At 43.2% G+C, this 27,357-nt stretch overlaps 2 protein-coding genes across 2 annotated transcripts in view; both read right to left on the bottom strand.

The window, feature by feature from the left end:
* Positions 1-5,645, bottom strand: part of CHAT (choline O-acetyltransferase) — a 53,328-nt gene extending 47,683 nt beyond the window's left edge. Inside the window, exon 1 of the mRNA XM_007067235.3 lies at positions 5,403-5,645. The gene's annotated coding sequence lies outside the window, so the exon portion shown is untranslated. The remainder of the gene's footprint in view (positions 1-5,402) is intronic.
* A 2,125-nt stretch (positions 5,646-7,770) lies between these two features.
* On the bottom strand, positions 7,771-14,246 carry SLC18A3 (solute carrier family 18 member A3). The gene has a single exon (XM_007067236.3). The coding sequence runs from the start codon at positions 10,187-10,189 to the stop codon at positions 8,633-8,635; it is 1,557 nt and encodes a 518-aa protein (XP_007067298.1). The 5' UTR covers positions 10,190-14,246; the 3' UTR covers positions 7,771-8,632.
* Between the last annotated feature and the right edge of the window lie 13,111 nt (positions 14,247-27,357).

Raw genomic sequence — 27,357 nt, 5'->3', positions numbered from 1 at the left:
AATATCTAAAGTAAACTGAATTGAATCCTTTGAATATTACTTTGTCATTCAATTTGTTGCATTTCTCTATAAATTCATTTCTATAGAAAGATCCCAGGCACTTAACAGGTTCTCTTTTGCCAGTTTTGATTCACTTTAATTTGTCAGTCTAATTTACTTCACAGTATGTCACACCATTTCAGAGTAAGGCCTGGTCTGCAGACAGCTTTTGTACTAGTATAACTATGTCAGTCAGGGGTGTGACTTTTTGCTGACATAGTTATACCAGTACAACCCCTACTGTGGATGCAGTTGTACCAGTATATTCTATCCAAGGTACTTCCAGGGCCCCTGTTACCACAATATCAGAGCACCTCACACTCTTTTAATGTGTTTTTTTCCTCACAACAAACCTGTGAGGTAAGGAAGTGTCAAGTGACTTGCCTAAGGTTACAGAGGAAGTCTGTGGCAGAGCGGGAAATTGAACCTCCTGAGCCCCAGGTGAGTGCCCTAACCATTGGACCATCCTTTCTTTTACCTGTGGCACTGCCTTATACTGATATAGCTTGTTCTCCTTCCCATTCAGGGATAAACTATGCTAGTATAAGCAGATATATTGATATAGCTGCATCCACATCAGGGGATTGGGCTGCTTTAGCTATAGTGGTATCGTTAAGGTAGTCCAACTTTTGTGAGCAGACAAGCCCAGATGCTTAAAGGTACTTAGACACCTCTCTGCCTCTCAATTCAGGTGTCACTGACATTTTCAAAGCTGCTGCTCAGCAGCTGCCAAACCTTGTAGGCACCTAAGTCTCTTGGATACCTAAATATCTGCCAGCCAGCATTTGCAAAGCTGCCTAAGCACTGATGCCACCCCCACAAGTAAAATAAACAGATGTTGATCAAGTAGATAGAGAGCTTCAATGTTTATAAAATACTTGTGACTGTACAAATGCAAGGTAGTGGTATGATTGCTACAATGGGGTTTTAAAAGAATTGGTAGGAGAATTTTTGTGTATGAAAGTGAGGGGTGAATAACTGGGCATGCTGTGGAAGGCACTGTGGGTTATTTCCCTCACACAGCTGTATGCAAGGGAAATTTAGGTTAGATGGCAGGGAAAACTTTCTGGCTCTAAGGGTAGTTAAGCTCTGGAATGGACTTCCAAGGGAGGTTGTGGAATCCCCATCACTGGAGGTTTTTAAGAGCAGGTTAGACAAACACCTGTCAGGGATGGTCTAGGTTTACTTGGTCCTGCCTTAGCACAAGGGGCTGGACCTGATGAGCTGTTAAGATCCCTATGGTTCTATGTCATCTTTGCTATTCCAGTCTTTTGGCGTCTGTACAGCTCTGCCAAAAAAGTGTCATTTGAATCCCCTTCTGTGATTCCAGTCCAGAGCCTTTGCTGGACAAACTGACACTTGTACCATATTGTGAGATAGCTTTAAAACACTGGTGGATGTCCACAGGGCACTGGAATGAAACATACCAAACTCTTTTTGATCTGTGATGTGCTTTATCATAGATATGAGGTGAAAGGCTGCATTAACCCACAGTACCACTCAGCTCCCTATATAGTACTACAAAAATCTTGCTAAGTATTTATGAACCATTAAGCGAACAACATAAACTCAAAAAGAATTTAACAAAGAATTTAACAAAAGAATTTAAACTTTCCGTAATGCTCACTGAAGGCTATGGCGTATGTAGCTGTGAACCTGTGATCCCTTAGTTCTCTGTGTACTGCCTTCAAATTAGTAAAAACCTACGTTGAAAGACAGAGCAGCCAGTTTGTCTTTGGCACTGACGCAGCCTGTGCTGAGGAAGCACACACGTGGTGCTCTCGCAGGCAGACTTTACTTTCTTTCCTTATTGTTTCCTTTAATTTGAAATAAATGTCATGCAATCTCAAAGTACGTGTTTGTTCTTGGTCTGTGGAAAAATCTAGCAAAGGCAAAGCCCCTGGGGTTAATAGAATCATAGAAATGTAGGGCTCAAAGGGACCTCAGGTCACCAAGTCCAGTCCCCTACACTGGGGAGGACTAAGTAAATGTAGATCATCCATGACAGTTGTTTGTCCAACCTGTTCTTAAAAACCTCCTGTGATGGGGATTCCACAACCTTCCTTGGAAGCCTGTTCCAGAGCTTACCTATCCTTAGAGTTAGAAAGTTTTTCCTAATATTTAAACTAAAACTCTCTTGCTGCAGATTAAGCCCATTACTTCTTGTCCTTCCTTCAGTGGACATGGAGAACAATATAAAGAAACAATATGTATTATGTACAAGGACTTGGAGAAATATGGGAAAGCTGACACTGTAGTTACTTTTGTTTTGTCTCTTCTGTGGATAGAGTCTCACTTTTAGTCTCAAATACATCCGATGAAGTGAGCTGTAGCTCACGAAAGCTTATGCTCAAATAAATTGGTTAGCCTCTAAGGTGCCACAAGTACTCCTTTTCTTTTTGCGGATACAGACTAACACGGCTGCTACTCTGAAACCTATCAATCTAGCATCTCTCACAAATCTTAAATTCACTTAAATGTTGTACAAAGAAGACGAATGTTGCCCCAATGATGGAAAATCCCAGAGAAAAGCAAGATGACTTTATAGTTACTCGCTCTGATTGAAAGGAACATTGTCAAAATTTTGAGGCCAAAAATTAATTTTCATGTCTTTAATTATGAGTGGCTCAAGCACACTCCCACTGTTCCTTCAGTTAACTCCATGTTTTTCAGCAGGATGCAGGCCTTTGCAGGAATCATGTAATGTTCATCATATTTCAAAGCAGCAGCAAAAATCCACAACAGAGAAGACTGACCTCTTCTTTAGCAGATAACAGAGAAAGAGTGACCCATCTAATCCACTTATTTGGGTTTGTTTCCAACTCATTATTGGAGTCGATAGCTAAATCCTATCAGTTAAAATTACTTCTTGCAATTTATAGTGTAATGGTAGTTTTACATGAACAGCTCACAACCGATCATGCTTATTCTCTTTGGTATCAAGAGTATGCACTTTGAGCTGTGCGTTACTATGGCTTGTTAAATGTTTGAAAACGCTAAAGTCAGGGCTATTTAATGACTAATTTAAGTCTCAGCCAGTCACATGGCCATTGCTTGATATATGGTGTCTAGTGCAAAATCACAATTAAATCTTTTGCTCTTCCTTTTCATATTCAGACTTCTTTAACTATTTGATGTGGTGGAAGGGTATATAAGTACTGGGATGAAAGTATGAAGGGGAACATTTAGGCAGCATGTTAGGAGAAGTGGGAGAGTGAAGTCATTCAGATTTCATCCCTTGAGACATTTAAAGCTACATTGCAAGAAATAGTAGACAAGGCAGGGAACAATCCTGGATTCGCTCTGAGACAGATCAAGTTGACCCAGTAGGTCTTTTGCAGTGTGTCTTCGTGAGCAATGGGCCTGATCCCTCAATATGCCAAGTGCCTCCTACAAGGTTCTGATCCCCTTCAACTCCCAATGACATCAGTGGGGATTGCGGGCTTTCAGCACTTTGTGAGAGACCCTCAGCACCCCCGGGCCTGTTTTCTAGCGTGCTAACCAGGCCCAGGGTATGCCAGATGAACAACTCAAGGATCCGCGAAGTCAGCTGAGGAGGGGAAAGAAGACTTGGAGGGCTATAGCGCGTGGGTGGAATACCTACCCCAGACGGAATCAGAGCTATAGTGTGAACCCAGCATCTAACCTTCCCCTCGGGCAGTGTTGAGTGGGATCACGACAAACTGCCCAGCGCTACTGGGGTGCAGCCGCCGCTGGGCTGGGGAGCGAGCGATAGCGGGAATATTGGCCGGGGGTAGGCGCGGCGGGGCAGGTCCTGTCCTACTCCCGCAGAGGAGGCATTGGGAGGTCTCCTCACCAACGCTTCAATCCCTTGGACAGCGCAGGGCTGAGAGCTCGGTGCCCCGGGCTGCGTGCTGGGCTGGGCTCCCGGGCAGGGGCGGTGCGGATGAGGGGTGCGGGCTCCCGCAGGGGGCATTGGAAGGGGGAGCGGGTGACCGCTCCGGGTTACAGGCCGGCGGGCAGCTCCCGCTGATCAGCCCGTTCTCTCTGCGCGGCGCGGAGCGGAGCCCCTGGAGCCCGGATCTCTCGCTGCTCTCCCAAGCCAGCGGTTACCTTTAGCTTTCGCTTTGCTCGCAGCCGGCATTATCCTGTTTCCTTCTTCCTCTGCCCCTTCCCATCTCCGTCCCCCTCCCCGCCCTGCCTGGCTGGGCAGCTGGAGCCTTTCTGGCCATGCCCCTGGCTAATCCCCTTTCCATCCATAGGCTTCTGCGGCCATCCCCTCTCGGTTCTCACCCTCCTGCCTCAGTTTCTTTCTAGGTGATCCCGAGGGAGGCTATCGCAATAGCAATGGGTAACCGCGGAAAGCAGGAGATAAACCGTAGGCTTTGCGCTGCTGCTGGGGGGAACACCCTAGTTGAGTTTCTGCTGTGAATAAAAAGTTCTTACGCTCCAGCTGTGCTGAAAGTAACTGGACTTAGGTACCAGCTGCGGTGAATGGCAGTGTCCGCTGCGCGCGGAAAGCCTGGAATTGCTCAGGAGAGGGCAAACTCCCGCATGCCCCGAGTCCTTGGGAAAGAGTTTGCCATCGAGACTGGATCTTCCACTTGAGTCCAGAACCCGCCCCTGGTGCCAGCCTTTCCTCTTCGCCCCGGTGGGGTTAGTGCAGCCACCTCTGGGGCTGCCACCACTTGGAGGCGGATTCGTCTGTTACAAACCCATCCCCAAAGACACAGGTGTCCCCAAAGGGTGGAGCGCTGAGTTATAGACCCAGCCCTGGTTCGGATCCCTTGACAATCTTCCCGATCTTCCAAGCTCTTGAGCCCTGATGGGAGGAGGCAGCCTATACAAATATTTAAAGGGACAGCAAAGATGCTGTCTGCAGCCAGCCCCTTTGAGGAAATGATTTAACGCGTTGGAATAGTCCTAGACAGGGATTAATGGAACTTGCCAACTACATCAACATAATAAATGGTTAGCAGCAGAGCAAATTAATAACAGCAATAAAAGTCAAATCTTCCCCTTACCGTTGCTCTGCGCTCCGGGTGTTAAATTGATTATAAACTGGAGGCGTCTACAACTTGTAAAAACGGATGTAAATATTCCCCCTCCTCCCACTCTTCTGGTTTTAGTCGCCTCCCGGCTAAATGAAGGTACTGTTTGAATGTCTTTAGCTGATTCCCCGGACATTCTGCAGAGACTGGCGATTTGGTTTGTTCGGGGGTGTCATTCTACAGAACAATGTCTGCTGCAAAGTGGTTATAACGCGCGCACACACAGGGGTGAGAAAGGCACATCTGTCTGGAGCAAAGGTGGGAAAAGGCACAAGCTAAAGAACATCTGACACGCACCCCTGACGTGCTCTTGAGTGCATCAGTGCCAGCCAGCGGCTGAACACCCCTTACCTGTTCCAGCGAGTTGATTGAAGTCAAAGTTTCAAACGCAAATGTCAGGAGCAGAGGGAAACGTGGGGGTGGATATTTCAGGCTTCAAAGCGCTTCTTGAGGGCTCAGAAGCGCTCTGGGCAATGTGGAGGCTTTGGAGCCTGCTTTTGCTCTGTCCAAGGTACTTTCATGTCTCCCTTTCCTTCTGGACACATACACTGGCGTTGGGAGAACCTCTTCGTTCAGCCTCCCCCAGGTCTGGCTGTCTAACTCCTCCCTCCCTCCCTTCCTATTCGTGCAGCCTGAGCGGCCTCCCATAAGGCAACCCAGCCCAACCTCAAACCATCCTCCCGCTAGAGTTCAGCTTTCCTACAGGCTGGACACGCGGAGAGCGTCCTCCTCTCCGGGGCCAGCGGCAGGGGTTTTGCGTGGTTCGCGGTCCCTATCCCAGCAGCAGACTGTGCGTTTAAAAGCAGCATGGCACTAGCCTCTCTCAGCGACGAGTGCCCGGGAGCGGGTTGTCCGAAGTTACTGGGCATCGCCCCATGGCGTGTATTTCAAACTGAAGGCGCCTTTTTTTTCCGAGTGGAAAGCTGGTGCAGGGAAGGCAGGGTCCCCCTTCTGCGTTGACTTCGATAAAGCCACATTTTCTTTCGGTCTTTCGTTGCTTGACTCGCAGGTTAACCTGCCACGTGCGACAGTCTGACGAAGGGAAAAGGGCAGACACGCAATGGGTACGCAATATACATGTGCTCTGACCTCTCCCGATTCCCGATCTGCTTCCCCGGCCCCGTTGGGAATCCTTAATACTCTCCAGCCCTTAAAGGAGCAGGCTGAAGGACAGGGCCTCTCCTGTGTATTGAGCGATGCTTCCAAGCTTGAATTAAAGTTCTTTTCCTTGGCGTTCATTAGATGATTAACGGTGTTACTGGGGGTAAGGGAGTGGGAGGGAAATAAACAGCTCTGACTCCAAGGAAAAATTCAATTCCCCATTTTTGCTGCCTTTAATTCAGTTGTAATGCAAATTCTCTCCTCTCCCCCCTCCCTTTAAACAATAACAGCTTCTCCTTTGACCAAGTCAGGTCTTTATTCCCCGTGTTCGTTAGAATGGAGTCATATCTTATTTCTAAATCTCTAGCCCGCTAGCTTCGGGGGTGCGGGTTTCATTTTAAGGAGCAATTGGCAGTGCATTTCGAAAGAGCTTATTAAATACCCTCTGCACCCGGTCTTTAAAGTAGTACTAGTCTATTGGCGAAGATGGTTAACCAAAGGGTTTTGAATAATAAGAATCGGAGTTCTGTAGAGAAATTATTTGTTCCCCTTGAGTCACAGCTGGACGAGGCAGCGGTCTCGCTCTCTCTCTCTCTTTTTTTTTTTTTTTTTTTTTTTTGATACAAATTGTCTGTCCTGAAAAAGGTAAGCACTCTCTCTTTTTCCGCTGGTTTAAAATGAAATCAGAATGTGGGTGTTTAATTAGTGTGCAGTCCCTGGGTTTGTAAATATTGCTACCCTGGCTGAGCCTCCTTACCAGCACACACAAAAGCAAATGATCATTCGAATCTAGTCACACTGAAAAGAAAGTAAGCTTTCAGACATTAACTAAAGTCATAACAGATTTATCCTATTACCAATAGCACTATGGAAGGATGCCAGGGAAATCCCAGTTATCTGACTCCCAGCGAAAAAATTTGTTACATCCTTAAATCTTCTTTTTGGCAGTTGCAAGTTGAGCTTTATTTTAGAAATGTGGGACTCAGCTTGGTCCTACGGTCATTACTGATTCTTTGTTACCGAAACCAAAATGCCACTACAAAGCAGCTTTTTCATTGTTATTTGTTCCTCTGAGAGGGGACTCCGAGGCCCTGAAAGCTGCTATCATAACGCCCTATGTCAATCAGAGACCTTGATGACCAAGTGAAATTGATGACTGATTTGCTGTGTTTCTTCTTCATTTTTCTAGGAACCTAGCAGGAGGGGACTCTTTATTTTTTAGAAAAGAAGCCGTTTGTTTTGTCTAATAGATGGTTGGACGTTTAAATAAACGATGTATTATAGCGACCTATAAGGAAGGGGGGAATCTACAGGGAAAAAAATGTGAGCTTCGGTTTTATATTTGCGTTTGGACCACAGGTTCCATCATTTGGATACGTTTGAATAAATCACCTTCGCCCTTTTTAGCCCGTGATACTGACATCCTTTGTGAAGTGCTCTGAGATCTATGGGAAGCGCTAGGTATACGAGCTAGGTATTATTATTTTAATCCCCATAGATTATAATTATGTGATATAGACGGGACTACATTCTGGGCAAAGTATTACATTTTCCTTACCGTAAATCTACGTGGGGTAAATGCAAAATTCGGAAGCATTTGATTATGTAAAGTCTTTATTGAAAAAGTGCTGTGTTTAAAAAATAAACCAATACCTTAATACCAAGACAGTGTACCAGCGGAGTTTGATGCCCTGTTTGCAATTCAGTACACATTTTCTGTCGGAACATTTTTACATTGTCAATCTTTGAATTCTGAGATTCCACCCCAGGGAATTTATTTGAATTTATTGAATAGGTCTTAAGAAATAAACGAGGCTGATGTTATAGGGAACTTCTTGACATTTGTTAGAGTAATATCCTTGCGTTCAAAAACAATGAAAGAAAGACCATGGACCCCTCAAACTTCATTTATTCAGATCATATTATCCTTGTAGATTTGGACTTACACATGATACAGTATATTGCATTTACCAAGTAGCAGCACAACAGAAAAAATGATTACAGCGCTTCAGCTGGTTCCCAAAGAAGAAATAATACGATGTGATTTTTGTTGCTGTTGTTAAATATGAAACCAAGTGAAAGTGTCAGTACATATATACAAGAGTTAGTAAATTTAAGTCCCTGAATATGCAATCTGAATTTTATTACAGACTTCCCTCCCTTTTAATGTATTTTTACAGAGATATACAGTATGTCACACACAGCGTTTCAACTCGAGAAAACTTTTGTACAAGAGACCTCAGCTAAAAGTTTTTGGAAGGACCACCACAGATTTATGTAAATGCATCATTAGATTAGTCTTCTTCGTGCTTTTCCCTTGCCAGTGTCTAAGGAAATACCAACTTAAAACAAGTCGAGAAGACATTACAGCATGATAAAGGTTAAATTGTATATAGTGCACATTGGTACATAAACAGATGGCAATAATGCTTTCACCCCCCCCCCCCATTTTAACCCTTGTTCTGCCAGCTCCGTGTAGTCTAACTGTATTCATAGTCTGAAGAGTCCTCCTCCAAGGACCCTGTCAGGTCTCTGTGGTAAGAGTCCACGCTGTTTCCTTGCATCCCCCCTGTTGGATGGGGGGTTTTCCCCTTGCCTTTGCGCTCCTCCATTTTGATGGTGTCATAGAGTCCTTTGGGTCCTTCCTCCAGCAGGATGTTCCTCTCGGAGTGAGAGGCTTTCATTTGGCAGACGTTTCTGAGGAACAGGAGGACCGGGGCGTAAAGCACGTTGGCAAGCCCCATGCCCAGGTTCAGCTGCACGAAACCTAGCGAGTGCACGATCTGGCTGGCGACGATGGGCCCCAGGGCATACGCCAGGGAGTAGGAGATATCCGCTATGGCATAGACGCTGCCGTAGACGGAGACGTGGCGCACGTCCACGAGGAAGGCAAGCGTGGGCAGCAGGGCCGTGTCCACCAGGGCGATCCCGAAGCAAATGCCGCAGAGCGGGACGATGAGCTGCCCGAAGTTCCGGCAGGCGGGCACTGTGCACGAGCTGGCGCCGATGATGACCATGCCCAGGGCCCCATAGAACCACTGCAGGTGCGGGTACTTGGCGGCCAGTTTGACGGTGATGTAGACGCCCAGCACATGGGGGAAGAAGGCGGGGAGCCACGTGACCCCCATCTCCCACTCCGAGGCGCCCATGGTCTTTTTCATCCACGTGGCGATGGTGGGTTCGAGGAAGGCCAGGGGGATGTTGCACGTGGTGAGTGCGCCGGCCACCACGGCGATGTAGGGGTCGATCATGAGCCTCTGGATGGGGGTGCCCACGGGCATGTTCTCCCGAGCCCGGCTGCCGAAGGGCTTGATGACGGTGAGCAGCAGCAGGCAGTCCAGCAGGCAGACGCAGGCCAGCACCAGGAAGGGCACCCGCCTGCCGGCGAACTGGTGGAGGATGCCGCCGAAAGGGGGCGCCACCAGGCTGCCGAAGGAGATGAAGGCCAGGGCGATGCCCAGGGCCCGGCTGCGCTCCGACTCCTCGGTGTACTTGTCGGCGATCATGGCGATGCCGGAGGTGTCGGCGAAGGCCGAGCCCAGCCCCTGCAGGCTGCGGGCGGCGAAGAGGGTGGCGTAGTTCTCGGCCAGGGCGAAGATGATGGTGGAGAGGAACATGACGGTGAGGCCGATCAGCAGCGGGATGTCGTAGCCCACGCGGTCGATGAAGGTGCCGCTCAGCGGGTTCACCAGCAGCTGCAGGATGGCCTTGGAGGCGAACAGCAGCCCGATCTTGATGTCCTCGTTCTCCGGGGGGTACCCGGGCCCCAGCACGGACTTGGCCCAGCTGGCGTTGGCCCCGCTGGCGTTGCTCTCCCGGGCCTCCCACTTGGTGAGGTAGCTCGGCATGATGGGCACGATCACCATGTAGAGCATGTTATCCAGGAAGAGGGCCACGCACACGATGACCAGGATCAGCCGCCGCTGCCGGTGCACGTCCTGCATGGCCGTGCCCAGCTGCTTGGTCTTCTCGCCCATGGCATAGGACAGCTTCTCCACGGCGGACTTGGCCAGCCCGGCTCCCCCCTCGGTCGCCATCCTCCGATCCGGGGGACACCCCGTCCTGCGCCCGGCAACACAGCCGCTGCCCTCCTCAAACTTCAGCTTCTCCGCTGCGCGGGTGCTTCGCTATCTGTGCATGGGGGGCCGCGGGGGGAGAATCACTCTGAGGACAGAGAAGGCTGAAGCTCCGGTCTTCTTCTCCACACACCCCTCCTCCGGCCTTTCCCTCTTGCCGCCTTCTTCCTGGGCGATACGGCTCCCTCCAGACACACCTCCTCCAGTCCTGCCCTGCTTCCTCTGCCCCTGGCTCTGCTTTGCCCTGCGCTGTTGCTCGTCTGCTCCTCACATGCCCGGCCGCCTTTCACTCTTCAGGGAAGCCGGCAGGGCGGCTCACGCTGTGGCGCGGGCTCCAGACGCGCGTTGGCAGCTGCTTCCCCTTTGCCTCGCCTCTCCTTGACGGACGGGCTGCCAACGCGCCCGCTTACTTCGCTTGGCTTTGGCCGGAGCTCACTCCCAGTCCGCAGCGACCGTCTCTGCCAAGGCTGCGAGGCGGACGGGAAGGGCTGGCCAGCCGCAAGAGCGCCCCCAGCGCCCCCGCTCCCCAGCTCAGAAGGCGGCGGAGAGCCGGGTGCCCCCAGGGCTCAGTCCCATCGCTCGCGAGCCAGCCCGTGGAAGCTGTGCCCTCAGCCCCGCGCAGGCATGCCGGCTTTGGGGGCCATCGGCGCAAATCGAGTTGCATGCTTCTCGAGGCTTACTCTTATTTTTTTTTTCTTCCCCCCAAATAATCCCGTTTCCCCTCCCCAGCCAGGGCTCTGACGCACAGTCCGCGTTGGCCCCCAAGTGGTTACTTTGCCAGCTGCGTCTCGGTATGCTAATGTGACACATGGAGGAGCCGTAGCCAATTACCGAGGAGAGAGCCGTGCCCCGAGCGCAGCCCCTCCGCATGGAGTCCCCCCCCGGCTCGGGGACCAGCACAGCGCCCACGAGAGAGGGAGGCGGCGCGGCGCTGCTACGCCCTGAAGCCACAGAATCCGCAAGGAAGTTTTTGGGACGGGACCGTGCAAGACGCAGCACTAGCCCAGTTGTAAGGCGAACCAGATCTAGCAGCAGGGCCGTGTAAAGTGTAAGCGAGTGTGGCTAAATCTGATCGTTCACTGCACTCCGCGAGCTAGACCTGCCTCGGGGGCACTTCTTGGGCAATTTAAATGAAGGATTCCTTTAGTTTATTCCAAACCCAAAGGAAGAAAGAGGGGAGGTGGGTTCAGATCCCCACAGGAGAGCAACAAACAGGGCACAGACCCTGTGGAGAAGAATAGACTCTGTTTTATCTCCCGTTTTATCCGTCCCCGTAGAGACCAGCGGAGACTTTCAAACCGCACACGCTAAAATCCCCAACCCCAATCGCGAACATTTGGGCGGAGCGGGAGGGCTGGGGGGATGCCACGTTCCCTTTGCTTGAGGAGTATGGCATTTCGTCATCTAAATAAGCCCATTTCTGAATCATTTCTTTGACAGGGTCCTCTGTGCCTGAGGTACAGGAGAAGGAAGAAGCAGAACCTAAGATCCCACTGATCCTGTCCCTAAAATGTCAGCAGTCTTTCTCCAAACAGGGCTTGCGTTTGTTCATGGAGTTTTCATTAGTGCTGCTTCCCCCGAGGGGCAGCAGGTGAAATGCTCAGATGGCCAGACTGAAACTGCCTTTGCTTAGGAGAGATGCTCTTAGGCTCAGTCCAGTCTCCAGCAGCGCTGATTCCGTTCGGTTTTCAGACACGGTGCTAGGGAGCAGGGGATTAACTCTTTGGACCCTGTGCTGTTTCGTCTGTAAAACGATGTCCCCCTCAGCTTTGTGCCGCCTGTTAGATCGCCGTGACTTTTGTTGTCATTTTGCCGGAAGAATTAACTTGATCTCTTAGGCGCCACATGTTGGTGTAACTTACGACAGGAGAGGGCATTGCGATTGAGAATTGGCACATTCACACACAGTTTCTACTCCCTCACACCCACAACAACATACCTAAGGAGCTTGTCTTGACACTCTGCCTTTTCAAATAGGAGCGAATGATACCCCTGGCAATGCTTCATGCAGGCTCTGCCTTCTCTTGATACTCCTTTTAGTATAAGCGAGAATGGCTAAAAGGGTTATAAATTAACCATACGCGGTACGTCCCCACCCCTGAGTTAGGTACAGAAGGACATTTGGGAGGCACTTTCTGAACAATTTGTGTCACGCTTTGTAAATCCCCTCGCCCCTAGTTCTTATTAGATTATCCTTTGAGCAATTTAGTTTTGCTGAAATGGAAAACATAGAAATACTCTACATTCAAATAACAACTAAAAGAGGATTAACTTTCTACATTAAAAGTCTGTTTCAGATGGCATTAAGTCTAGCCTGAATAGTAGGAGAAAATAACTGAAATGGCGCTTGACCCTGGAGCCCCTAAAACAGGTAACTTTCTGGGTTGCCCGTCCATGAAAGGGACACTGTCAGGGATAGTTTGAGTTTAGATATTAAGAACAAGACCTTTGGAAAATTAAAGCCAAGAGAAACAATTTCATGACTCTTTTAAAATTCAGAAAAGTTTGTTTGGATTTTAAACATTCTCCTGCAGTGTGTACAGCATAAACAGTACAGCCTTGTGCTAATTTAGAAGACCAGGGAAGTGAAATTAACCCAGGAGCAATATGAAACTGACTAGTCTGTTTTCACCCCCTAAAATGAAAGAAATGCAAAAACTAAAACAACAGAATAAATTAGGAAAAATATATTAGATGTGTACATTTCCTGAATTTTTAATCAGTGAAGTGGAGATACTAAGGCTGCAAAGTCTTTTTTGAATGCTGTGTATAACACATTACCAGTTTGATAAATACCCAGAAAAATGAAATATATTCAAATATATGGATTTCAGACATTTTAGATTAGGTTTTAAAACAAATACAATCAGAATTATGACTTCAACTATATACTCCTTGTAGCAGAGCCCTTGCTCCCCATTGTGCCCTGTGGAGTTGGGAGCATACAGTAAATAAATAAACATTCCATATAGCAGAATTATGTGTAGACTAATCCAAGGAGATAGTTCTGCAAATGCTGTTTAAAATAATCAGACCTCTCAATTGAATGAAAAATGGTTTCTTCATTGATATGGAATGCAAGACTCCTTCATTTGCTTGCATTGCACTCTGCTGGGCTTCAGAGGCCATAAGAGAAAGTCATTCATTCTGTCAGTTGCTGTGTCTTGCACTATTGAAACAAAACAGTCTAGATGACCAGAAAGACTCTTAAGATGAGTGTCTGTATGGAGACAGAGGTATACAGATGTAATTGTGCATATACAGAAATGGAGAAGCAAAAGCAATGTAAAATTATACACTTTCACTGTTGCTGTTATTTATTTATTTTATTTTATCCAATAACACTCACATTAGGGACAAAGATCCCAAACAGAGACCCTGAGAATGATGTAACATTAGTCAAAATGACTATTTTCACAGAATGAAAAGAAAGCAGCCAGGAGGAAAACTAGTTGCTCCTAAGGTACTTAAAGGCCATTGCAGTTACTCCTGGATGCACAGTCCATGTCAGTTGTTTCCCTTGGAAACACTGCTCTTTGGACAAAGAATTTAGACTGGAGCGTCCACAGAAATACCCAAGGGGATCAGGCTGAGGAGGAGATTTTAAGAACGTATAAAAGCATACCTGGGGTTGGGGAGGGAGAGAAGAGAAATGAATCTAAGGATAAGAATAAAAATGCTGAAGGACATTCTCCCTACTTGTGATGGATATCACGTTTACACCAAGTGGTAATGGGTTGTGTGTGTGGTGGGGATTTGATTTTGGATTATTGCTGTGCTGTAGTCAAGAGTATTGGAATCTTGGCTCTTGCTTGATGATGCACTTTATTTGATTAAAGGTTCCCTTTTAATCAAAGATATGGCCATTTCCCGTCTCTAAAATGGAATCTGGCTGGGGCCATGCCTGGAAAATACAGGGACTGGTTCTCTTGTCTCAGGGGAGCTGATATCTCATTTATTACCAAGGGTAAGCTGAATTATACTTGTAAAATGTCGCATAATAAATTTAGCCTTCTTAGTAAATCAAATCAGTTGATTCATTTATCTACGACAGATGCGTCATAGCTACGTGAACTTCATTGACTAGACAGAACTAATAGGCAGAGTATGTACCTTCAAACGTGGTCGAAATTTATGGAGCTACAGTGAAATGAAGTAAGAAGCAGTGCCACAAGGTCAGTTTAGAAACTAATAATACACTATAAATAGAACTCTAAGGTTAGGTGAAAGCACTTTGTCCCTAGGTTCTGTTCTTCCCACAGCCCAAAAGACACTAGTGCACACACTCACTTTGGGTTGAAGGCGAAAATGCTAAGGAGCAGATGTCCTTCACTTGTCCTACATTGCAGTACATTAGCTCTTTGGAAAACTACCATGGATATCAAGATCAGTAAGAAGATTCTATATCCATAAAGGGAATGAAATCGTATGGGCTAGGATTAGTTACCTCCTTTGTTCTAAAGGTTGTAGATAAAGGGAAGGGAAGCCTGTGATGAGCACTCTGTCCTACTTATGAGTTTAATGGCAAACTGACATTGAAGGAACTTGTAAAGAGACTGCTTTTGTTGACGAGTCTTTATATTCGTTTTATCATAATTTCATTCATTGCCATCCAGCTTGGCACTTACATAAGTGGTAAGAATCAGGAAAACACCTGACCTTTCATCACCTATATTTTTTATGTCTAATGATCTTTCCAGCCCTCATAGGCTTCAGATCTCCTGGGTTTTTCAGTTTCCAGATAGTCATAATTAGAACATTGTATCTACCTCACTGATGCTCTTTTTAGGATAGTCCAATCCAAAACCTGTTAAGACAAAATGTTGTGATTTTTTTAAAATTGAAACAATTAGTGGAAGTGATGTTTCGGATAATCAGATTTCCAGAGAGGAGAGAATTTAACACATTCATATAAATAAACACACAAAAGGCTAGAATAAAAGTTGGATTTGATTATGAGTGGGAGTGACTTGTAGCAGAACCCACAGGTTTGTAACACTCACTTCAGTAAAAGTAAGAAGTGAAAATCCTTAGGAAATTCTGAAAATGAAAAATTTCAACTTACATGTTCTAATAGGAAAACAAAGGCAATGACCTTGCAAAATCTGCACTCACCTCACTGAATTACTGGTGACTCAAAGAAAACACTTGTGCTTTGGATTAAGAATTGCTTTAAAGGTAAAATTAGTGCAATTTTATAAATAGAGAAATGATAAGACAGTATTGTAAAGAATGGATTTGAGATAGTTATAAGGTGTTTAGAAATCTGCGCAACAGAAAAACTTCTTGGTATAAGGAGACTAAATACAATACTCAGAAGCTTGGACCACTTCATATCTTCAAAATACTAATCCCCTTAATAGCCCTAGTTCTTAATGTTTGTAATAAAGAGCTCATCCTCTTAAGGACTGACAATACATTTTGGCACCCATCACAGAGAAAATTATGTTTCCTTTTCTAGATAATTTTTCACCAAGATCTGTGTGTCTATTTCTTGCAAACAGAAAAACCATCACCTATTTAGACAAATACTGTATTATTTGTCTAGACAGGGCAGGGAGAAAAGGGAGGAGAGTTGAAGTTCATTTTTCAGTAAACTCAGTTTCAAGTATCCCTTTATATGGTAAACAATGGAAGTAAAAATAGAAGGATGTATATTATTTTTGTATGCAGAATTTAAGAGTAAATGCAAATATTTTGCATCAGCCAATGATATTTTTTCCCTTGTATCATTGATATACCTAAGGAGTCATCCTGATCCCATTCAAGTCAATAGGAGTTTTGCCATTGCCTTAATCAGAGTAATCATTTCACACCCATCTTTTGGAATGCATTCTGGGACTGTTAACTTTAATTCCCTGATAATTTTCAGGAAAAATATAGCGGAAATCAGAGAGGTAGGCTTTACACTATAGCATATTTACTATTTGCATAAAACCAGTGTTTAAATTGTATCATTTCTCTCTGGAAATATTATTACTGCTTAGTTGTTGACAGTAGTAAATCATCAATTTGTTTATACTGCGTACTTCATATAGTTTGAAAACTGCTGTCATACTTCCTGAATTTTTTGCAAATACTGTTTTGAGAGAGAGTAAAACAGGTGACAGATAGGAGACAACAGGCAATCAGAAACTCCAGGTTTATAAATTATGGTATAAGTTTGTGTTAGTTTAGTGACTGTTGATGTTCTTGTTAATACTTGTGGTAATATCATCACAGAGTTGAAATTGGAAGAGAGCGATTAGATTGTGATTCACCCCCTGCAACGGTAGAGTTATTCTCTACGATATATTCTTGAGTATTTTTATTCACATTAGTTTAAACAGCTCAAGCTACTGGGCTTGCACCACTTCTTGGGAGAAAACTTAGAGTCTAATAGGGCTCACTGCTTGAGTATTCTCCTGATATTCAACCTTAAACTTCCTTTGCTCAGTTTTATCTCATTAATCCTAGTTCTATTCCCTTGGATCACATTAAACAATCTCCTTCCCTTCCTGGGTTTTTACATCGTTCAAATACTTATTCTGTCAATCACAAACCATGCCTTTTACATCACTGGCATACCCATTGATTGATCTCCTGTATCAGTCTTCTCTTCCTTGAGCTAAACATGACATCAGCAAGATCTCAAGGAGATCATCTGCACATTCCCGCCATCAGGTCTCTTTCTAGGCACCACTGTCACCCTTATTCTATCAAATCTCCCTTCACTTCACTGACAAAACTTGTTAAAGAGATTCCCCAATCAGCTCTAAAAACATCAACCTCACCAAGTCCTCTTTTCTCAGCCATTCAATGCTAAAAATACAGATTCTATTCACAAGAATAATTTGTGCAAGAACTCACCTGTCATCTGATAAAGATAACAGAAAACCCTCCTGACATTTCAAGAATACATATGTGTGCGTGTTTGTGTAGAAGATACATATCTAAGTTCTTTAGCTTTGAGAGGCCAAGTGAACCGAAAAAGCCACAGAATGAGGAAGAAACAGAGTTCTAATAAGAAGGAATTTAATCTGGAGTAGGGGTAAGAGGCCAGCAGCTGAACAGAGCGAAGTAAACAGGAGTTGAGTGAGCAGGAAGACTGCAAATGTTTTGATGGTCTGATGATTTGGGGACCCTGTCTACGCATAGCTTATTAATTCTGTTAGATGTTGGGTGCTTTTTATGTGTATCTGTGTCAGACTGCAGACTCCATTTTGAACATGGGGTTTGTTTGCCTTTGAGAGCTCTCCATGTTGGACTGGAATTCCAAGGGGCAGTGGCACAGGGCTAACACTAGAGTGTTATTAAATCAGGATGGTCCTCTATTCAAATAAAAGCACCATAGACAAAAGACCAGCTCCTGCCCAGGAACTGGGAGAGGTTGCCTGGCAGGGAAGTCACCTGTTGAAGTAGGGGTCTGAGGTCACCTGTTGAGGCTGATCAGGAAGTCCCATAACAGAGGAGATTGGAAGGTTATAAAAGGGCAGAAGCTGCTCTGCTTTTGGGTCTTTGGCCATTTTCACCAGCTCAAGCAGAGGAAAGCTGCTGCAAGACCATGATGATGAGGCAGGGAAAACCTTCCTACCTGAACACAGATGGACTCTCAAGGGAAGGGTGACTCTCAAGGGAGGAATGTGGGGGTGGTTTCTACATCACTGGTTTTCAAACTGTGGGGTACCCCCCCAGGGGTGCAATGAGGTATCGGGGACACAGGGTGTGGGGTGGGGCTGGGTGTACATTCTGGGGAGCATCCAAGAACTGCCGTGGAGGCTTAGTGGAGACTGCATTGGTTTTGGGCCTAGGCAATTGGACTTGAGGGGTCCCCCCGCTAAGAAGGGTGTCAGACACGAGGCCTGCATTTGGAGTGCATCCCTAGCAGCCCAAAAGCAGACAGACAACATCTAAACTCTGCCCAGTCCTTGCAAGGGAAGGGCACATGGGATTCAACATTTGGATCCCCTCACAGCAATCTGTTGAGTACCCAGGAGGAAGAGCGTGACCAGATCTGACAGATTTTTATTGGAAAAATTGTGTGAATGGGAAGACTGCAAATGCTTTGATGACATTGTTTCTAACTCTCATCTCTGCTGAATGCTCAGCTTTGTTCACCTCTTAGTACCATACTCCCACTCAGATTAAATTCCTTCTTATTAGGACTCTTTCTTCCTCCTTCAGTGCTTTTCTCAGTTCACTTGGCTTCTCAAAGAACACACACACACACATGAAATGTCAGGAGTGTTTTTGTTTTACAAATTGTATTTAGCATCTTGACAACCAGCTTTGCTGGCATTTTACCTGAAATTTTTCAATATGCTAGGTATTCTCACCATGCTTTCTGCATAAGAAGAGTATCTAGACAAAGCTATCCAGAATGTCACATTAGGTAATCTGTGAAGTGATCAACATTGTCTTATGGAGAACAATTCTCATATGACTTGCTTGTCCTCCCAAATTGAAAGGCAAATGTCCTGGAAAGGAAAATGAAGAGCATTCCAGTGCTTGCAGAACATACTGCATGCAATGTATTCCAGTGTGCATGGCACCAATCAGCTTCTGTTCAAGTTGTTAAATTGAAGCTTTCTTTTCATAGAATCGTAGGACTGGCAGGGACTTTGAGAGGTCATCTAGATCAGTCCCCTGCACTCGTGGTGGGACTAAGTATTACCTGACAGGTGTTTGTCTAACCTGCTCTTAAAAATCTTCAATGATGGAGATTCTACAACCTCTCTAGGCAATTTATTCCAGTGCTTAACTGCCCTGACAGCTAGAAAGTTTTTCCTAAAGTCCAACCTAAACCTCCCTTACTGCAATTTAAGCCTATTGCTTCTTGTCCTATCCTCAGAGGTTAAGGAGAACATTTTTTCTCCTTCCTCCACGTAACAACCTTTTATGTACTTGAAAACTGTTATCATGTTGTCACCGTGCCTCCATGGGTCACAACTGAGAATACCAAATTCAGGACAAACTGCTGAGAAATAGGGCAGACACACCCCAAACTGGTGGTTATTCTTCCATGAGATATACCAAGCCAGCACCAAAAGTAAACTTCTGTCTCACCACACTGGCTAACAAGGAGTCAGAAGTGTAGTCTCCTTAGGTATTCCAGTCCTGGATTGAACAGCCAGACACCAGACTTAATGATGAGTAGTTATTTAAAACCAATTTCATCAAACCAAAGAACCAGCCACATACCCAGGTCAATATATAACTCAGAACTTACCCAATAATCATGCTGTTGCTAATCCTTTAGTATCTAAAATCTAAAGGTTTATCTATAAACGAAAGAAAGAAAAGTGAGAGTTAAAATTGGGTAAAGGAATTAAATACATACAACAATTGCAAAGTTCTTGAATCAGGCTCATAGCAGTGATGGAATAAACTGCTGGCTTGCTAAGTCTCTGGTTGCTTCCAAATCATTGGAAGGTCCTCAGTCCCTTTGTTAGAATGCTCCCTGTAGTATAAGTTCATAGTCCAGAGGTTTGAGCAGGAAAGAGGCAAAATGGAGCTGTTTCCAAGGGCTTTTATAGCTTCTGCCAAGGGAAGGGAAACCCATTGTTCTATTTTGTGGAAAATTACAGGTAACAAGATAGTGTTTGGAGTCACATGGCCAAGTCACATGTCCGTGACTGCTTAGCTTAGTCATAGTAGAGGCCATTAGCCATAATGTAGTTTGAACGTTCACATGAAAGTCCATCAGGTGTAGATAGGCGTTTCCCATGGGCCGTTATGAGTTAAGTCTTCCTTGATGGGCTATTTAACATGAATAGTTCCTTCAGGATGTGCGGGCTAAATATCTTGTGGGTGTTACCACATGAGCAAACATTTGAAATACAGATACGTAATTAATATTCATAACTTCAGACACAAAAATGATACTGTATACAAACAGCATAATCATATTCAGCAAATCATAACTCTTCCATAGACATCTTACGACACACTTTGTACAAGATTTGTTGCAGTTATATAACAGTGGTAGTAACAACGATCTACATGATCATATTTTAATCACATAATGTCACACGTCCCCTCTCAATCTTCTCTTCTCCAGACTAAACAAACCCAATTTTTTCAATCTTCCCTCATACGTCATGTTTTCTAGACCTTTAATCATTTTTGTTGCTCTTCTCGAGACTGTCTCCAATTTGTCCACATCTTTCCTGAACTGTGGTTTCCTGAACTGTGGACACTGTACTCCAGTTGAAGCCTAATCAGCACGGAGTAGAACATAAGAATTATATCTTGTGTCTTACTTACAACACCCCTGGTAATACATCCCAGAATGATGCCTGCTTTTTTTTGCAATAGTGTTACACTGTCGACTCATATTTAGCTTGTGATCCACTATGACCCCCAGATCCCGTTTTTTAGTATTCCTTCCTAGGCAGTCATTTCCCATTTTGTATGTGTGCATCTAATAGTTCCTTCCTAAGTGGAGTACTTCACATTTGTCCTTATTGAATTTCATCCTATTTACTTCAGACCATTTCTCCAGTTTGTCCAGATCATTTTTTGCCAAGAAATCTTCACACACACTGATTTTTGTAATGCTTTAACACAAAATTACAATTAAAAACACGATTATGAATAAAACATAAATAGATGGGTCCTGATGTCCCTGGGATAAACAGAACAACCATCCCTCCAGTAAGAGCCTGGTATGGTGCCACTCATTGGTCAGAAAATGCAAGGTAAAACTAGATCATTAAGAAATAATTATACAAGTCCACAAACATGTATGCATACTTGCGTGCATGCATTGTATGTATGTGTATGATAATATATGCATATGCTATATGTAGCTAATGCTGTCACAGGATCTATAGCTAATGTTGCCTATACATTTTCATTATAATTCCCTATTTACAGTAACTCATAATTCCGAAATATTCACCTTTGAGCTGAAATTTTCCATAGCTGGTCTCTACTTCAGAATAATTATTCTGTGTATGACAAGTTTGAATAAAACACTCAAAAATGTGGAGAGTGGGGAAAAAGGCCCCTTGTCCCACTGTGAATAAAACCAGCTCATTTGCGCTTGGGGCCTGTTCATGGGCACAAACTAGGATTCAGGCTTGTGCCAGTTTAGGGATTAAACGGTAGATATGGGCTGGGGTCCTTTTCAAGACTTTGGGCTGGGTAGAAGATCAGGGCTAGATTGTGGGCCTAGCCTAAACTTATGGTGGGGTCTGGCATTAGGCCAAATATAATGTTTACTCAGTTTGGGACAGACTAAGGTCAGTTTGGGGCTGTTTTAGGCCAGGGATTGGGGACAGTTACTGGATCCACGCCAGGTTTAGGTTTAGTAAGGATCTTGGGCTTGGGTTAGGATAAGCATTGGGAAAGTGTGAGAATCTTGTCTAGCGTCACATGGGGTGCTTTATCTTGGATGCAAACCAAATATTTCTGCTTTACACTATGTTCAAGCCATTAAAGTATTGATCAAGTAATGTGCAATTTGTTTCTTTTTCTATGCATTAAATAAGCCTGTTGAACAGCCTGTAGGGATTTTTACTGTATAAACAAATATCTTTGAATGACATCTAAATGATTGTATTAATTAATACAATGTGTTATCTACCTCATCAAAACCACACAAACCTTTTTAAACCATCCCTCCAGTAAGAGCCTGGTATGGTGCCTTGCAGTATGACCAGAAGATTAGAAAACTCAGACTCTGCTGGAAAAACAGATGATTGAATCTCAGAGTTGTTTGCTCCTCATTGAACATTCCCAGCCTAATAGCCCCCAGCACTGCTCCCTGTGAAAAGTTCCTCTAAGTGACTAGGCTGTTGCATTTTGCATAAGCTGGTATTTGTGGGTGTTCATCAAATATTGCACCAAGTAGAGCACATTGAAGTAGTCTCATTTGGAGATGGCAAAGGCATTGGTTACTGTGATGAAGACAGCATCCAAAAAGAATGGTCACAAACTTGTAGCTTAGGTTTCAGAGTAACAGCCGTGTTAGTCTGTATTCACAAAAAGAAAAGGAGTACTTGTGACACCTTAGAGACTAACCAATTTATTTGAGCATCCGATGAAGTGAGCTGTAGCTCACGAAAGCTTATGCTCAAATAAATTGGTTAGTCTCTAAGGTGCCACAAGTACTCCTTTTCTTTTTGTAGCTTAGGGTAAGTGGAAAATAGCTCTCTTCATCACTGCTGCTATCTGCACTGTTTAAGAATCTAAAAATTGAACTGAGTGTAAGGTTGTAAACTTGAATAACAAAAGGGCAGATAAAAGATTCTCAGTCTATGGGGTAATACCATTTTTCTTCAGTTTCTTCCCTTGCTCTATCAATATGACATGACAGAATAGAATGCAGCAAGTAAGAGCACAGGGGCAGATGTATTGTGCATTACTTCCTGACTTTTTAGGTGATCATGTTATGCCCCTAAGCATGAGATTTATTGTCCCTCATTTTAGCTTGCACTACATACAAATGGTACTAGCATTCAGGGTAGATAAAAAATCAATGATTTAAAAAAAAACGCAACTTCTTTTATGTAGATTGGAGTTTTTAAATTTAAATTCAACACATTTTTCTTTTAAAAGTGAACTTATTTAAAATTAAATTTGAAATATGACTGCCTGTGCTATGGCCTAAACTTATTATAATCTATAAAAATGATTTAATTAAATAAAAAACATATGAATCAATCCATGTTTGTTGCCAAAGTTTTAAAGAAAGCTAAACCACTGAACAGACGGAAGTCATTGGCTAAGATAAACTGGTAGTGCTAAACCAGGTTTTGACAGTAGTAGCTTCTTCTCCAGTTGCAGAGAGAATATCATCTTCATTTTAGTTTATTCAACTAGTTCAGTTCAATGACTAGTTCATTCGAAGCTATGAAACTGATTGGGGGTTGAAAAAGCTTGCTTGCCTTGTCCAATCCATGAGTAAAAACTAGATGTGGGAGGATGAGATCTACTGTTCTAAAATCTTGAAGGACATGGCGACCAGAAACAATCGCTTTGATTCACTAGCTACAGATAATATTAATTTGTTTAATAAATCAGTTAGTTATAAATACAAAATATGTTTTCATAAACTTTTATTTTCCTTATATATTCTGTACATTTAAGGTAGTTTTATTTAACTAATAAAAAAGTAAAATGCTGGTTTTGCACATTTTTAATTGAATTCCAATTTTGCAAAACAAACAGGGTGGGACACAAATCACAAGTAAAAAGTTACCCATTATCTAATAAATAAGAAATGCATCATTCACCATTTTCTAACACAGTCAAAAATGTAGAAATTAAGAATCTGAATAAATGTCTAAGTTATTTGATTGCTTAAATAAATGTGTATCCTCCTGATTAGCAAAAAACAGTATCAAATTTAGTATAAAGGCTATATTTAGTTGCAAATCTACATGTTTTAAAGGTTACCAACCAGTGGGAATCAACTTTTCTTTAGGAAAGGAACTAAAAAGTACAAATGGAAAACAAGATTTAAATCACCAGTTTTAATCATGGTTTAATTTAAACCATTTGATCAAGCAGAAACCTTGATTTAAATAACTGATTTCATGACTTTTATTTAAATCAATCCACCCTTCTAGCATTTTTTTTTTTAAATTTAGGCATAGTATTTGACTCCATGACCTACTATAGCCAAGAAATCCACAGGTTGACTATATGGTATGGGCAAAAGTATTTCCTTTTATTTGTTCATAATTTAACTTCCCATTTATTTGCTTAAATAACTCCCTTTTTCATATACCTTTGGATAAGGTAAAAAGAGTGAGATGAGCATTTTTCACTCTGCCCTCTGTAATTTCAAGTGTCTTGGTTAAGTCTTTTCTAACTGTCAATCCAGCTTCAGACTGGCATATGGTACAGAGAATGTGCAGTTCTCATTGGCTGATGCACCCTTCCTAGTGATGTACAAAGGTCAGGTGTTCATGCTGGTTCTCTTAGATCTATCAAAGCAGCCTTTGATATCGTTGAATAGTGTTGAGTGAATAATTCATAATTAATAATACATTAGACGAATTTGTCTTCATTCTCTGCTCAGGAATTATCTGAGGTTGCTTTGCAATTGCCTCACATTTATTCGTTATTTGAGAATTTTGTGAATCATTCTTGGTCTGTAGCTTGTTCACAAACAGTTTGCTGCAAATATTCAATACCTGAAATGGGAATTGTGTGCTGCATTGGCTAGGTTTGATTGGACACAGGCCTTATATTGTTTCTGTTCCCTGTCTGAAAGAGCATTTTTTTACTGTTATATTTCTGACTTGTGTTTACAAATTAAAAATTCACTATTTGTGAACAGTCTCTTAATGTTTTCTTAAAATGTGCTGTTTCAGTGAACATTCCTGCCATGCTCATCATTGTAGTATATAGATTACAACAGAACTTCAGGGAGCATAAAATTGACATTGAACATATGGTGTAATGGATGCCTCCTTTTACATAGAGACAAATGGAGATCACTGCTAATGAACACCTTTGCACCCTGGTGAGATGAAGGACCGTAATGAGATCCAGTAGGTTTTCATCTCTTCCTAGCAGTGAACTTTTAATGAGGCTTCTTCCTTTCTCTGCTCTATTTAAAAATGTCTCTACCACTTTCTGAAGATGGCACTTGAGAATTAAGAAGAGGAGGCAGTGATTTTGCCTTTCCACCATCTATTGCTAGGGTAAAATTCTCCTGTGCACAGTCTTGGTTTCTGCTTTTCCTGTGCAGAGCTCCCTTTGACTTCAATACCAAAATTTAGTACTTTTGTGCCAGAGACTTTTGTCCTAATTATCTCTTACAGAGGGTGCATTAATTGGATGCCAGGATTCTGATTGCCATCCCCAGTGCTGTCATAAATCAATTCTTGTATCCTTAAACAAGTTATATCAGCCTAATGGGAAAAGATGTGCAGAGACAATTAAAAGAATTAACCCAGGGAATTGGAGGTCGATACCATTGTATAATCTATCACTTAGTGTTGTGATCAGTGCAGTTGAATAGCCAAACCCAAATCTCTCTCATGAGGAAGCTGCATTTCCAACAGCATCTGACACTGGGACTCTGAGGCTTCCAAGTGCTTGGAGGCTGCAAAGGTTTAATTATTTTTGTTATTAATTTGTATTGCTCCAAGGTGGAAATCATCCGTGTGTGTGAATGCATTCACCTGGGTATATGTGTAGATCTTTCTGTCTAATACTATGCATCTCTTCCAATAAAATCAGAGCAGAGGCAGTAGGACTGAACTACGCTAATGATTTAATACTTTATAGCTATGCAGTTTTTCTTAATCACTGACACAAGAAGGTTGAGTTGCAATATTGATTATATGCTTTAATGGGTTGCCTAAATCTAACCATGTGGGACTGTTACCAATAGAAAGTATCATTTGGAAGACTTCATATTAGAGTTATATTGTAGGACAAATTATGGTAAGATTTAGAAAGCCAGATAGCTTTGAAAATTCTATCAAAAGATGAGGTTCCAATGATACTAGAGGAAGGTTTCCTCAATTTTGTCACAGCATCATTCCCTTTGGCACGTTAGGGTCAAAATGAAGATGTGTCTGTTGAATATTTATGGCCTCGATATGTGTACCAGGGTCTCCCGGTGAAATCAGAGAGCTGCGCATCTGAGAGATGAATTACTCCTTCAGCATCCAGTAATTATTACCTGGTTCTGGTTTAGCTAAGTCCTATGGAAGAAAGAAAAAAAATATTGGTCCTTTCCATTTCCCTTGGGTACGCTTCAGCTTTCCCTGGAAGGTACCAAAATATCCTCAGGGAGGCTCTCTCACTGTTGGAAAAGCAGTGTAACAAAAGCAATAGCATTAGATACAATATTAACCCCCTTTGCTCGCCCTGATACAATTAATTGTAGCATGCTAAGAGAAACCAAAAGAAAATCAGACTCTGCACTGAAATTTTCTGATAAATCAGAAATTAAGCTGTCTCTGAAACCCTTTTATTTGACCCTGTGTGCTCTAAATGAATGCATAATAACTAGGGCTGTCAAGCAATTAAAACAATTAATCTCAATTAGTTGCGCTGTTAAACAACAATAGAATACCATTTATTTTAAATATTTTGGATGTTTTCTACATTTTCAAATATATTAATTTCAATTACAACACAGAATGCAAAGTGTACAGTGCTCATTTTATATTTATTTTTATTACAAATATTTGCACTGTAAAAACAAAAAAATTGTATTTTTCAATTCACCTCATACAAGTACTGTAGTGCAATGTCTTTATCATGAAAGTTGAACTTACAAATGTAGAATTATGTACAAAAAAAAGAGACTGCATTCAAAAATAAATCAATGTAAAACTTTAGAGCCTACAAGTCCACTCAGTCCTACTTCTTGGTCAGCCAGTCACTCAGACAAAAAAGGTTGGTTATAATTTGCAGGAGATAATGCTGCCTGCTTCTTGTTTACAATATCACCTGAAAGTGAGAATGGGCATTTGCATGGCATTGTTGTAGCCGGCGTTGCAAGATATTTACGTGCCAGATGCGCTAAAGATTCATATGTCTCTTCATGCTTCAACCATCATTTCAGAGGACATGCTTCCATGCTGATGATGGGTTCTGCTTGATAACGATCCAAAGCAGACTGACACATGCTTGATAACGATCCATGTGGACTGACGCATGTTCATTTTCATCATCTGAGTCAGATGCCATGAGCAAAAGGTTGATTTTCTTTTTTGGTGGTTTGAGTGTTGATCTTTTAAGACTTCTAAAAGAGCATGCTCCACACCTCATCCCTCTCAGATTTTGGATGGCACTTCAGATTCTTAAAGCTTGGGTCTAGTGCTGTAGATATTTTTGGAAATCTCACATCGATACCTTCTTTGCATTTTGTCAACTCTGCTGTGAAAGTGTTCTTAAAATGAAAAGGTGCTGGGTCATCATCTGAGACTCCTATAACATGAAATATATGCAGAATGCGGCTGAAGCATGGAAGGGGCATACAAAAGCTTAGCATATCTGGCATGTTAATACCTTGCAACGCCGGCTACAAAAGTGCCATGTGAACGCCTGTTCTCACTTTCAGGTGACATTATAAATAAGAAGCAGGCAGCAGTATCTCCCGTCAATGTAAACAAACTTGTTTGTCTTAGTGATTGGCAGAATAAGAAGTAGGATTGAGTGGACTTGTAGGCTCT

The sequence above is a fragment of the Chelonia mydas genome, chromosome 7 (assembly GCF_015237465.2).
Source record: "Chelonia mydas isolate rCheMyd1 chromosome 7, rCheMyd1.pri.v2, whole genome shotgun sequence".
NCBI lineage: Eukaryota > Metazoa > Chordata > Testudines > Cheloniidae > Chelonia > Chelonia mydas.
The sequence above is the reverse complement of the archived record's forward strand: the minus strand, read 5'-3'. Positions and strand labels throughout refer to the sequence as shown.

Excerpts from the sequence above, each read along its gene's own strand:
- SLC18A3 (XM_007067236.3), bottom strand. The coding sequence starts at position 10,189 with ATGGCGACCGAGGGGGGAGCCGGGCTGGCCAAGTCCGCCGTGGAGAAG.